The sequence below is a fragment of the Cornus florida genome, unplaced genomic scaffold (genome assembly GCF_030987335.1).
Source record: "Cornus florida cultivar Cherokee Brave unplaced genomic scaffold, ASM3098733v1 CherokeeBrave_3.0.0_Hap2_Chr03, whole genome shotgun sequence".
NCBI lineage: Eukaryota > Viridiplantae > Streptophyta > Magnoliopsida > Cornales > Cornaceae > Cornus > Cornus florida.
In genome coordinates, this window is record NW_026775573.1 from 35021118 (window position 1) to 35035673 (window position 14556).

General features: G+C 38.6%; 1 protein-coding gene across 3 annotated transcripts; it reads left to right on the plus strand.

Annotated features, from left to right (window-relative positions):
• Window positions 1–8465: 8465 nt before the first annotated feature.
• Window positions 8466–14287, plus strand: LOC132300253 (beta carbonic anhydrase 5, chloroplastic-like). 3 transcript variants are annotated; one of them, XM_059797269.1, is made up of 10 exons: window positions 8789–8900; window positions 8995–9053; window positions 11087–11153; window positions 11263–11424; window positions 11510–11558; window positions 11716–11829; window positions 11982–12035; window positions 12895–12977; window positions 13106–13211; window positions 13906–14287. In XM_059797269.1, coding segments are annotated over exons 3-10 (774 nt in total). In that variant the 5' UTR covers window positions 8789–8900; window positions 8995–9053; window positions 11087–11151; the 3' UTR covers window positions 14110–14287. The 3 variants fall into 3 exon arrangements, with proteins under 3 accessions (XP_059653251.1, XP_059653250.1, XP_059653252.1); XM_059797268.1 differs by lacking the exon at window positions 11087–11153 and having other exon boundaries at window positions 8466–8896; window positions 13109–13211; XM_059797267.1 differs by lacking the exon at window positions 11087–11153 and having other exon boundaries at window positions 8468–8896.
• The last annotated feature ends 269 nt before the right edge of the window (window positions 14288–14556 follow it).

Consider the following 14556-nt stretch of genomic DNA (forward strand, 5'->3'; position numbering starts at 1 on the left):
TGCAAATGCTGATTTCAGCATGATGTCAGCCTTTGGGTGCTATTGTCAACTAGTCCTGATGAAGACACTAAGGTATTGGCTTCAATTTGCAAGCTCTGATACCAAGTTGAAATTTGTGCATATGCGTTTATAGTGATAGCAAGGAGAAGAAGAAAAGAAGAGGAAGATGAGGGATTAAGGAATAGAATATGATGGATGTAGGGTTTCTACGCCTCCCCTTTTATTATATCTTAAAAAAATTAACAAATTTCAATAATGCCCCAAAGAAAACAACACTGTTAACAAAAGTACCAAACTAAGACAAACTCTGTCAAATATAAATAGGAGAGGAGGTTTAGAAGCCCTACAATTATCAAATTCTCCTTTTCAGTCTTTCTCTCCTTCTTCTCCTCCTCTACTATTTAAATGGACTCTTCAAAATTAGGTAAAGTACACGTGTTGAACACATATTACTTGGACATGGATATGAGATATGTGTTCAACACTTTTGGTTGGACATGCACCCAAAAAAACATATCCAATCATTCAAATTCACTATATTATTACTTTAAAAAGAGTGATATAAAAGTGGGACAGAAGTAGGAATGGCAATGGGGCGGGGCGGACAGAAGTGGTATTGTATTAATATGTATTGGTAAACAAATCTTTAATCGACAAGCACCTTCATTTCCAACCTTGACCCCATTTGCAAACACCCCATTCAACAAAACCCTAACCCTAGAAAACCTCCTTGCAAGGTGGTTCTCAAGGAAAGGCGATGCCAATCATTGGAAGGAACCCTCTCGAATCACTCTGCCTTCAAAATTCTGTCTCTAAATACAAAGATGCTGCTTCGGATTCACTCTCTGCAGGTTGATGTGGAGTCCCTTTCCGGTGTTTGACAGGGAGGCATTAGGAGGTCTTATGATATTAATTGTTCCAGAAAAGATTTCATGAATATAGAGTTGAGATCTAGGAGCTGGTTCTTCCTTGAGTAATTAATATCATAAGACCTCCCAGTGCCTCCCTGTCAAACACCGGAAAGGGACTCCACATCAACAATCCGAAGCAGCATCTTTGTATTTAGAGAGAGAATTTTGAGGGCAAAGTGATTCATAGAAAGGTTCCTTCCTTCCGATGATTGGCATCGCCTTTCCTTGAGAACAACCTTGCAAGGAGGTTTTCTAGGTTAGGCTTTTGTTGAATGGGGTGTTTGCAAATGGGGTCAAGGTTGGAAACGAAGGCGCTTGTTGATTCGAATTGGGTTTGTCATTGAAAGATTTGTTTACCAATAAGAATTAATGCAATACCTCTTTTAGCCATGTATATGGCAAAATATTTGTTTTCTTTCGGGGGTATTCTTGTTTTGTGGGACAGAAGATGGGTTTGTTTGGTGGATTCTTGGGAAGGAAGGTTCTCATTGTCGTGTGTCTTCTCTTTGGAGGAGGATGGCTTCCAATGGGTTTTTTCGGATGTTTATGGCCCAACATAGGATAATGTGCGTCATCTGTTTTGGGAGGAGCTCGGCTCTTTTAGGAGGAGATGGTTCTTGCCTTGGTGTGTTGGAGGGGACTTTGATGTTGTGTGCTCTCCCTTAGAAAGGTCAACGGGGGACGGTGGACTTCGGATATGCCGATATGGAGCAGTTCTCAGTCTTTATTAATGATTTTCAGTTGATTGATTTGCCTTTGGAAGGAGCCTCATTCATTTAGTCCAGTGGCAAATTGTCTCCTACTCTCTCTTGCTTGGACATATTCCTTGTATCCGGGGATTGGGAGGAGAAGTTTCCAGTTGTGGTTCAGGCGGTGTTGGCTCGTCCTACCTCCGACCATATTCCCTTGTGGATTGTGGTGGGACGCGGAGTAAACGATCTCCCTTTAGATTTGAGAATATGTGGCTTCTTGCAGAAAATTTCAGTGACAGGCTACGCTCTTGGTGGGAGGGGTATGGGCTGGTTGGCACTCCAAGTTATATTCTTGCGGGTAAATTGAGGCTATTAAAAAAAGACTTCAAGAAATGGAACAGAGAGGTTTTTGGAAATTTGGAATGGAGGAAGAATCGAGCTTTCTCCAAGATTGCAGAAATCGATCAAAAGGAGGGGCAGGGGACCTGGAGGAGTCCTTGAGGAACAGGAGGTTGGAGTGCCAAGCAGAGATAGTTGAGATTGCTATTATGGAAGAGATTTCGTGGAGGCAAAAGTCTAGAGCCTTGTGGCTAAAAGAGGTTGACAATAATACGAAGATTTTTCATCGTCTTGTCAATGCTCATAGAAGGGGTAATCATATTGGGAGGATAAGGGTAGAAGGGGAGTTGCTTTGGAAAGAATAGTAGGTTTGCAGAGGGATTGTTGCTTTTTACCAGAAGTTTTTCACAAAAACCTCTTGTTGGAGACCTTTGCTTGGGGGGCTTCAGTTTGACTCTATTTCTGGAGAGGAATGCATCAGCTTGGAGTCCTTCTTTGAAGAGGAAGTATTGAAGGCTTTGAGGAGTTGTAATAGGGATAAAGCCCGGGGTCCCGACAATTTCTCCATGAGATTCCTCCTTGAGAGCTGGGAGGTGGTTAGAAGGGAGGTGATGGGCACTTTTCATACTCGCGGCCATTTTGAGAAAAGTCTGAATGCTTCTTTAATTGCTCTCATTCTTAAGAGGGGGGGGGGGGGGGGGGGGGGGGGGGGGGACGTTCGGGATTTTTGCCCTATCAGTTTGGTCGAAGGCATCTTTAAATTGATTACCAAGGTCCTTGCTTTGAGATTAAGGAGAGTTTTGGATGGGGTCGTTTTTGACTCTCAAAATGCCTTTGTTCCAGGTCACCAGATTCTTGAATCGGTGCTTATTGTAGGTGAATGTGTGGATTCCAGATTGAACTGTGGGTCCCAGGTGTTCTATGCAAATTGGACATTGAGAAGGCGTATGACCACGTTAGTTGGAGTTTCCTTCTCTATTTGTTGGAGAGGATGGGGTTTGGTGAAAAATGGAGGAGTTGGATCGAGTTTTTCATTTCTAGTGTGCGTTTCTCGGTTCTTGTGAATGGAGCTCCAACGGGATTTTTTCATAGCTTGAGGGGTTTGAGGCAACAGGATCCGCTTTCTCCCTTTCTCTTCCTTATTGTGATGGAGGCTCTCAGTAGATTATTGAGAAGGGCGTTGGAACTAGGTGTTCTGAGAGGGTTCAGGGTTGTGAGGGATGCTGTTAGTCAGGTCTCTCACTTGATGTTTGCTGATGACACTTTAGTTTTTTGTGATGCGGTGGTGTCCTCAACTTCTGAGATGTATCTTGATTTGGTTCCAACTTCCAAGTTGGGTTTGGCTTGAAAGTGAAAGTGGGGAAGAGTGTTTTGGTGCCGGTTAGGGAGGTTCCTGAGATTGCTACTTTAGCTGACTGTCTTGGTTGTAATATTGGTTCATTTCCCATCCCCGATTTGGGATTGCCCCTAGGGGTGGCTTCTAGGAGACTGGGATGTTGGGATCTTGTGGTGGACAGGTTTGAGAGGAGGATGGCTGGTTGGAAAAAGTAGTATCTTTATAAGGGTGGAAGGGTCACTTTAATGAAAAGCACGCTGTTAAGCCTCCCTACCTATTTTCTCTCTCTTTTTCGGATCCCCTCTTCCGTGACTGAGAGGATTGAGAGGACAACAAAACTTTCTTTGGGGGGATTGGGGGAGGAATTCAAATTTCATCTGGTTCGATGGGATCAGGTTTGCAGTCTAGTCAGAAGTGGAGGTTTGGAAATTAGAAGATTGGCTCTTTTCAACAAAGCCCTCTTAGGGAAATGGCTTTGGCATTTTGAGGTGGAGAGGCACAAGCTATGGAGGAGAGTGGTTGTGAGTCATTTTGGGGAGGGGAGTGGAGGTTGGAATTCTCTTGAGTTGCGCTCTCCAGGTGGTGTGGGGGTTTGGAAATCCATTAGGAAGGGTTGGAATGATTTTTCCAATCACATCAGATTTTGCCTCAGGGGTGGTAGGAGGATTCGTTTTTTAGAGGATGTTTGGTGTGGGGATCGCTCTCTCGTTCTCACTTTCCCTCGTCTTTATAGAATTGTTGCGAATAGACAGGCCATGGTGGTTGACTGCTATTGCCTTGATATTGGGAGATTGTCTTGGGATGTTCACTTCACGAGGCACTTTCAGGATTGGGAGATTGAGGATGCTTGCGGTTTTTTGGAGTTGCTATATCGTCAGGAAATTATGGGTGGAGTTTCGGATTCCTGGAGGTGGGTCTCTGCTTCTCAGCGGCATTTTGATGTTTGGTCCTTCTATAGACGTCTTATGGAGGGGCCAAGGGTTTCGTTTATGTGGAAGGCAGTTTAGCGGTCGAAAGCCCCTTTAAAAGTGGTTTTCTTTGCTTGGAATCATGTCTTGGGGAAGATCTCGACTCAAGACAATTTGAAGAGAAGAAACCAGATTGTCCTCAACTGTTGTTGCATGTGCCTTTGTGATGAGGAGACTGTTGATCGTTTCCTTTTGCATTGTCATGTGGCCAGGGACTGTTGGGACTTGATGTTAGGTTTGTTTGGGGTTCAGTGCGTTATGCCCAGGTCTTCGAGGGGTTTTGTTGAGGCTTGGAGAGGATGTATAGTGGGGGTCCAAGTCAGTGACATTTGGAGGACTATGCCTTTGTGCGTCTAGTGGTGTTTTATGGCTTGAAAGGAACATGTGGTCCTTTGAAGGAAAGGAAACTTCTATTCCTATGCTGAAGTTCTCCATCTTTTCCACTCTTTTTGTTGGGTTGTAGGGAGAAATTATAGATCCTTGGAGGGGATATATGATTTTTTGTGCTCTTTGAGAGTTTAGAGGCCCTTTTTTGGCCTTGTGTAGTTTTCTTGGGATGGAGTCCTCTTTTGATCGCTTTCTAATACAATCTTATTTATCAAAAAAAGAAGAGTGAAATACCTATATTGAGCACTATGTTATAGAAAGACATTACTCTAGAAAATATAATAAAAATATTAAATAAAATGAATATTTAGTACTATCCATGTGTCCTTTTGTTTGGGGATCTCGCACATCCGATGTGTGGATACATAACATACCTGTACACGACACATGTACTTGATTCCATGTATCGTAATTCCTCTCTAACCCGAAAAATACATTCCTATATACTTTTCAGACAAGTGGAATTTCTGGCGCATGTACAGATTGACAAATGGAGTGAAGTTCACTTTGATAACAAAAACCAATCTAGAATTTGCATGAAATCCAGTCAACACAAACACCCCCCCCCCCCCCCCCCCCCCCCCCCCCCCCCCCCCCCCTTTCCATGGCCTGCTGCAAAGCTGTGAATGATGTGCAATTTGTTGTCAGAATTGATGCTTCTTGATACAATTTTAGTGAAGAATTCACACTCATGATTTGCTTACCATTGACTTTTAGTTATATATACTGTATTACTGAGCATTACATGGTGGTTAAAAATATTTACTGTTAGAATGGACCAGGTTGATGTTAACATTTCGTCCTGTGCAATTTTAGGGTGGAGCAACTCGTACAGTTGTTAATCACACAAGTCAATTTGTTGAGATCAATAATATAATTTCCCAACCATGAATACGCGTGAACAAGTTTTCATTATATAGTTTATGCAAGTAAAATGGATACCCAATGTTGGATTTTAATGCTCTGAAAAATATGCTGTAGATGTTTAGTTATTGTTAGATTATGTGCTTGAGCTTTTGTAATTCGTAGTTTTATTTTAAATGCTACTTTCTAGATTCTGCACCCTTGACAATACAAACTTCCATTCTTTTTATTTTTTATTTTGGGATATTAAAGAATGGAGTGAAAGGGGGAGCTGCAATATGGTTTAATGCTGCCCTTCTTACATGCTCTAAGTTTCCTCCTTCAGGTTCCTCTGATCCGAATCTGTCACTGTTGCTAACTTAAAGTCTATATCGGATCTTATTCGTAGTTCGTCTACCTCTATTTTATGTAGCTTTTTGTCTACTTTTGCAGCCTACGTTTCATGGTTACATGATATGAGATTGGCTTGGAGGAAATAATCTTGTAGTAAATTTCTTGAATCTATCTGCATTAGATATCATCATTTGCTATCTATGTTTGGTCAATTCATGAAATGCATGTGAAATAAATTGCTAATATTACCCCCCCCCCCCCCCCCCGCCCCCCCCCCCCCCCGGCGGACGTTTAAGCTGATGAGTATCTAAATCAATAAAGACCAAAATATTATTATCCTGATCTTCCTCTTTGCTATACATGTGATAGTTCAATGAGAAGGTAAACTTTTTGTGCTTTTGTGATTGAACACATTTTCTTACTCCATGTCAGAGAATTTCAACAAATAGTGTTTCTAGTTCATTTTAGTACTGATGGCTGCATATTAAGGTGTGATCTGCATAAGCTGATTATCTGTTATAGCAGGATTAGGTCATATTTTCTCTCGGACGAGGATGTTCTGTCACCGAGAAAGTGTAATGCATCATTCTTGCCATCTCAATTTTTTGCACTCTGATGAGGCATTCCATTGAATTGTGGAAGCTGTTTCACTACTGATTATATGCAATTGGGGTGATTAATTTGTTTGTTTTACATTATTGATGGTTTAAAATGTGTTCACACGGTATTTTCCTATTTTTTTTTAAAAATTTTTTTTATTGGCAAGCCTTCAGTTTCCTGAATGAGTTTCCTCATAATAAGGCAAATGAATTGATATCAGTTGTCTAATGGTTTATACTAAGAAGATTCAGTTTATTGCAGATCTCAATTCTGAGTCAGCCAACTATTCCATTTGTGAGTTGTGATGCTAGTGGACTGAGCATTTAAATTTGGATAGTCTGGTCATTTTATAATTTCAGATACTATGGTACCACTCATATATAATCATGCAATTTCAACAAATTATTTTTTGATCACTGCCTATGTTAGAAATTGACTAAATTTTTGTGAGATGAGGGCGAGCCTATATTTTTGTATACTTGATTGACCTTGCAAATGAGGGCAAGCATTGGTGCAACGGTAAGATTGTTCCATTTTGACAAAAAAACACTTGAGATTTTGCAATGGCGGGAACTTTCAGGGTCGGTTTGCCCTTTATTATTTTATTTTATATATATTAATTGATTGACAATAATATATGAATTATAGATTGGTACATCTAGATAATGTAGGTCAGACTTTAGTTACATAATTCGCTCGTTTTCACGCTCTATGTTCAATTTCTTACTAAATTGAAAGAGTGGGGACACAAATCAACCATAGTTATGCGTGTGGCCTAGCAATGTCTGGCCATAGCTTGGCAATTGATCAAAAGCCCAATTTGGTAGGCTGCTTTAAATGTGGGTCTGACTTAGTTTAGGAAACAGGGAGATAACTGCGAGATAGACTAATCAAATTTTGTCGGGTGCTTTTTATAGAATGTATTCTAAATTGTGATAATATTTTCTTATAAAGGAAAAGTCAAATTTTTATTTATTTTTTATTTTGAAAAAGTTGTATATTAAAGTACTTTATGGCTATTGCCTGGAAAAAAGCAATAATAATAATAAGAGAAAAAAAAGAGGAAAAAGAGAGGTAGTTACTGATTTCAGCTAATTTGATCTGGTATTAGCATGACATCAAGTATGAGGTCAGGGTTGGATTAAAATATACGAGTATAATATCTTTTCTTAACCAGCTGAAATAGTGTGTATTTTGATTGGGTGAATATATATGGTTTATGAAAAATAATTATTACACCGGTTACTTGCCAATTACTTGCAGTGAATTGCTAAATTTACAAGACTTAAGCTAATTAAAAAAAATCATTCCCGTGTGAGTAATCATTGTTTATTATTACAGCTTGGGCCAGGAGACCAACCATGAACGTACAGAAACAGATCCCCTAGCCCATTGGGCTCTGTAAAATGTCCAAATTCAAATGAATACGAGCTTCTTGTCTTAATCTGGAACATTGTTTTCTTATCCAAAAGTGAAATGTGTAAGGAATGAGACAAGGGGTGTTGGTGATAACACGTTGTATCTCTTCCTTCTTTTCTTTTTCCTTCTATTTTTTATTTTTTTATTTTTTATTATTAATTGCTTCTATTGTTTTGTGATGAGTAAATTCATGATTTTTTTTATTACCACATAAAACAAAAATAATTAAACTATATTTGGGAGCACCTAATTCAAAATTCTAATTCAGGAATTTTATTTTACTTGGTTTGCAATTACATGGTCCCCCCTTTCAAAATTTAAAGGCAGAATTATTTCTTTTCCTTTGTTGCCATTATCTTTTTCAAACAATTGATTAAAAGTACAAAGTTGTTTCCGAGTTATTAACTTTTTTTTTCCTCTCCATTTTCATTTTTTTTTTTCACAATTGATTGAAAATACAAAGTTGTTTCCTTTTTCTTTCTCTTGTAACGGGTATTGTTCTCTCATTTATTTATTTTTAAATGTATATCAATAAAATTAAATGTTATCATCAATAACTTTTTTTTTATTTTTTTGTTTGTCATTAATATCTTAACCTGCTGCGTGATGTATCTATCTGAAAATTGAGGTCTAAGATTGAGGCTTCAAATTTCAAACAGGGAGTATTAGTTGCCCATCGCCGAAAGGGGGAAAAAAAAACAGAAAAAGAATTAAAGCTTAGTTGGCGGCTAATAAAGAAGCAGTTGGGATCTGACATTGGTTTCTCCGTCTTTCTTGGAGAGCAACAAGTGTTCTTCGATCCATCCACCACAAAGCTCACACTACCACAACTTTCCAAACCCACTTTATATATATACACACACACACACACTTGTTCTCTGTATGTGATGAACAAGTGTTTCTTCTTTTTTCTAGATTTCTCACTCCAAAACTGACCACCCACCTTGGAATTACATCTCTGTAATGGCTCAGGCACTCATTCCATCTGCCTATCTCACCAATTCGTCCTCCATTGACCTTCCCAGAACCTCAGCTGCAACGTCTACAGTAAGTCTGTATTTTTTTTCTCTCTCTCTCTCTAGTCTACACATAATTGTTTGTATTTTTTTCCTTCAATTGGTGCTTTGTTTCGATTCTTAATGCAGATCTTTGGTCCCAAGTTGGAATCAGTGGAAATTGAGCAGACCCATTTCAGATTACTCAAGTAAGTCCTTGTTAATTTCAATTTTTCATTATTTTCTTTTCTCAGTTCAAGAAATTACTGTCTTGATATGAGCTTTTCCCCTGAAATGTCTAGTAGGTTTGTTTGTTCTGCACAATACAGATTTTTTTTAATTTCCTTTTCTTTTTCTGCTGTTAATGTTAAAATTGGTTTGTTGTTATATAGAAGTTGTAACTTGAATTGATATTGAACAATTAAGGTTGTGGCTTGCTGATTTTGATTGCTGTTGGTGTAATCGATTGATTTGATTATGCTACTGTACATTGAATTGTAAAAGCAGCAGGGGTGACAATTTGTGTAAACCTGTTTCATAATCGAGCTAGGGACGCTTGATATGAACTTGACCCTTTATTAAAACGTAACACAACACGACCCGCGTTTGTTAAATTAAGTATAAAATGAAAATATAATGAAAAAATTGAGATAATGATATGAAAATGAGAATAATTGGGACAATACAATTACAAAGAAGGGCAAAATACAATTATCCATATTGGATTTATATTGAAAAAAATAGAAATGTTCATGGTAATTGGGTTAAAATAGGTTATGGGTTAATCGGGTTGACTTGACATGAATATGACACAATTAATTAAACGTGTCTAATCGGGTAAAACGGGTTGAGCTGCAAAACATGACACTATAAATTAAATGGTTCAATGGGTTGACACGATAATGGCACGAACACGATTAAGGTCAACATGAACCTGCTATCTTCGTGTTGTGTTTGAGGCTTGTTGGTGGGTTGTGTTGAATTTTGCCATCCCTAAAATGTTTGACAGAATATATGTGATGATTATTAATATGATATATTTTAGTATATGTTGGTCAACAACAAAGAAATGTGATTAAAACAACTCTTGAGAAATAGTTTCATTGGTTTGAGGATTACACTTTGGTTGAGTTTTGTGGATAATGTCTTAGTTGATATATTTTTAACTTCTCTATATATATTTGATCTTTTCCTGCACAAATTTCTGAAGTTCAGCAAAAAGATTTACACTTTTAAAACCCAGGAATTTCTGTCCTACCGACATTTGAAATTCATATTGAGAATGTAACGACCCTCACCCTGGCCAGACACAATATTGTCCGCTTTTGGCTCACCCAGACCAGAGACTTCTCAGGGGGTCACCTATCCTGGTACTACTCCAAGTTAAGCACGCTTAATTACAGAGTTCTGATGGGTTCATGGCCATCACGGTTTTAAAACGCATTGTGTCATAGAAGGGTGTTGAATCTACATATAGCATTTGCCCCATCCACTCCCAGACGATGTGGGATTGTGCACCTCTACCTTGCCCAGTGTGGTAGCCTACTGGTGCCCTCTGCACACGCTCACACACACCCGCCCACAAGGTCGCCACAATCAACCCCCCCCCCCTTTGGGGCCCAACGTCCTCGTTGGCCACACTTCCGGCTGGGTCAGGCTTTGATACTATTTGTAACGACCCTCACCCTGGTCAGACACAATATTGTCTGCTTTTGGCTCACCCAGACCAGAGACTTCCCAAGGGGTCACCCATCCTGGTACTACTCCAAGTTAAGCACGCTTAACTACAGAGTTCTGATGGGTTCATGGCCATCACGGCTTTAAAACGCGTTGTGTCATAGAATGATGTTGAATCTACATATAGCACTTGCCCCATCCACACCCAGACGATGTGGGATTGTGCACCTGTAGCTCGCCCAGTGTGGTAGCCTACTGGTGCCCTCTGCACACGCTCACACACACCCGCCCACAAGGTCGCCACAGAGAATGAAAGCAAGAGACTGGATCTTTTTTTCCTCTCTATTATTTGTTTTTGACCTAGATGTGGTTCTCATTCAAGTGTCTTAGTTTTAATGATACTGGATTTGTTCTTCCGTACCGTTCTCCATTATTCTGTTTTAGCAGCCTTATCCTTCAACTACAATTTTTTTTCCTATTTCAATGAAGGAGCTAAATATCTACAATGGTCTCTAATTCATGCATTACTAGCTTCTAATTTTATTATTTGATGGTTAATTTATAGGAAAGTCATGCCTTTTAAGATTAAGACTTCCTTGCAACCTTCAGGATTGACTCCAAGAGATAAGAATGTCTGTATTTCGGTTTAATTCATATGAACTATGTAACTAGTTGATGCATCTAGATTCACTAAGGCATCCGTTTTGTGCTGCTCCAAATGTCTGCCTTTCACATTTGCAGGCCCAATTCATCTTTGAGATTAAAGGCCTCAAGGGAGCCTTTGGGGCTGACTCGAGAACTCACAAATAACAAAGACACGAGCGTAGCTGGAGCTGAAAATGGGTGTGATGTATTCAATGAGATGAAACATCGATTTCTGAGTTTCAAAAAGCATACATACTTGTAAGCAGCAAATAATTCTAAAAGTCTAAATGCTGTTTAACTTGAAAGAACTCTCCTCCTAATTAATTATGTACTTTTTGATCAGAGAAAACTTAGAACGCTTTCAGAATCTTGCCAAGAGTCAAGCACCGAAGGTGATAACGGGTTTTGTTTCCGAGTTATTAACTTTTTTCTGCCCATGTGGTATACATATAATAGTGAAACTATTTTGGGTTTCTTTGCTTTGGTGATTTGCCTCAATTTTGTTGTCGATGTGGTATATAATTTTCTTACTGACAAGTTCAAGAACAGTTTATGGTGATTGCTTGTGCGGACTCTAGGGTTTGTCCATCCAGTATACTAGGATTTCAACCAGGAGAAGCCTTTGTAGTTCGCAATGTGGCAAATCTGGTGCCTCCGTTTGAGGTATCATATGCGCATTTGCTTGCTATTGAATTTACACCAGCTCCTAATTAATAAGCCTATATATAGCAAAACAGATATTTATGATTGGAACGAGTATATTTGAAACAATCTTTTGAAGTGGTATATGCCTCTCTCTTTCTCTCAAAATGCAGAATGGACCCTCGGAGACAAATGCCGCCCTTGAATTTTCTGTGAATTCTCTAGAAGTAAGTATTCTCACAGATCCACTGACATGCTGCTATTTATTTTTTCTTGATTGACACAAAAATAATTATGTAGCTAGGCACCATTGGTTGTGTATGGCCTGCCCATTCACTGTGGACAGTGGTGACATGTTATTATGTTTGGAATTCATGAATCATTGGGAACCTGAAACTATTTGGTTTCTGCAAGTTATATAGGGATACTGCTGTGAAAAAAGTCAACGAGCCACTATTCTGATAAATTTTGCAATCCATCTAATGGCTAATTCTTTCTGTTTTGGGATTGGTAAGTCACATATACACACCCATAATTGTCCCTGTCAGAGAACCTTCCATTTGGAAGGAGGGGGAGATACCACTTGGGCTAAGCCCTTGGTATCTCATGGCTAATTCGGAAAAGACTAAAAATTCGAGGGAGAAAGGAATTTACGTAAGCTGAAAGAAAGAGCAGATTTGGTAACCAATAAAGAAGCATGTATTTTCATTTTAGATTTATGTGGGCACTTTATGAGTGATTTGCAGTACTCACATGATTAAAAGTTAAAAACCAAAGTCCGTAGCCTTATGTTACTTCCTTACCTTCCGATGTAGAAGGTTGAGGCTTCAATTCCCATGTAGGTGCAAAGCGGGGGGTGTAAGTTTCTTGCCAAGGTAACCTAGTTATGCTTCTCACAATTGAATTGTCTCTTTATGCTTCACTAAGACACCATTTATAGTTTCCATTTTCTATTTTGATGAGTGGAATGGCTCTGGCTTTAGAATATCATTAGATCAAATTGAGCCACAACTCACAAGTCAGAAGTGTTAGTAGATATCACCTACTCTCTCACTTGAACATTAACGAGTATGTGATTTTCTGCAGGTAGAAAATATATTAGTCATTGGCCACAGCTGTTGTGGGGGCATTCGTGCCCTAATGAGTATGCAAGATGAAATAAATTCAAGGTTTGCCGATATCTGTATTTTTTTTTCCTTCAGTGTCTCATGGTTGAATGTTTCTCTATCTCTGTGTGTGCATGTGTGTGTGGGGTAGTGTACTTATGTTTTTCAGTACTATCATCTTTGTTTTCCAGTAGTTTTATTAGAAGCTGGGTAATTGTTGGGAAGAATGCAAGGTTAAGCACAAAGGCTGCCACTTCCAACCTCAACTTTGATCAGCAGTGCAGACACTGTGAGAAGGTGCTGTATATTTTTGTTTCGTCACTAGTAATCTTTTTTTATTTAACAAGAATATGTATTAACGTGGTATCAGAATATTGCAATTTTAGTGTCTGCATGTGTCTGTCTCCATTGTTATTATGGAGGGAAGAGCGGGTATTTCATCAGATGCTATGAAGTATGGACAAGGATAGGGGTTATAGATGCATCACGATCCTAAATTCTTACAAGAGGGATATGAATATGCTGAGGACATGAATATATATATGTATATATATGTATGCATGTTATGCAGATATGTTATAAATGATATTCATTCACAAAAAATAATGACATACAAGTATTTTTGATGAATCAACCCAATATCCTATATGTTACTTTACAACATAAAAGATCACTTGAATAAGAAAAAATCTGAGTTGTGGTAAACTGACACGTACTTCGGACTATATTAGATATGATATCTCAATTCTCTTTCCCCACTTGAGAAAGTTAAAGTATTTGAAACCCCTTTTATTCTTTCTCTAGCAATTATACTATGATATACTACACTGAAAATTGATATCTTAATGTTCAAGACCTGTCCGAAAAAATTGGTGTAGGTCATGAGAGCTGATTTCTATGACATAAATATAGGACTGCAAAAAAACAAATGTGTTAGGGATGTTAATTTTACCTCCCAAATGTTTAAGCCATATATATCCTTTATTTTCAGGAATCCCTCAACCGTTCATTGTTGAACTTGCTCACTTACCCATGGATTAAGGAAAGGGTGTCAAAAGGGTTGCTTTCCATTCATGGTGGCTACTACGACTTTATCAACTGTACGTTTGAGAAATGGACCCTGGAATACCAAGGCAGTAGTTTGAAGGAGGAGAGTGGCAGATACTCTCTCAGAAACCGAGAATTTTGGTGCTGATTTTTTACTTTTGCAATTCCTCTACTTGTTACTGAATTTATATGTATAAGATTTCTTCAAGTTTAGTTATGATTGAATCCTTAAGACCACTATAGAAAAGAATATTTTCCCCTTAAAATTTGTGAAACTCTACCTGGTTTCATCAGTGTTTCAATCCAATTCTTCTTATTGTGCCTTAGTTATAGTGTGCCATGTATACATCTTTTACCATTTTATACATATTAGTCAGCATTTTATATTTACTCTTTAGATTCTGTGGTTTATACTGTATCGACGCATCAATTCACACTAGGTATGGACCATGTTTGACTTTTCTCTCTTTTCTCTCTTCTCTATTTGATGTCGGAGTCTTTCACTTCGGCATTTGTTGTTTTCTGCTGCTAGATTCTTGGCTTTTTGGCAAGGAATTGTGGTACGCATTGATCGTTTCTTAGTGTCGCGACTCTA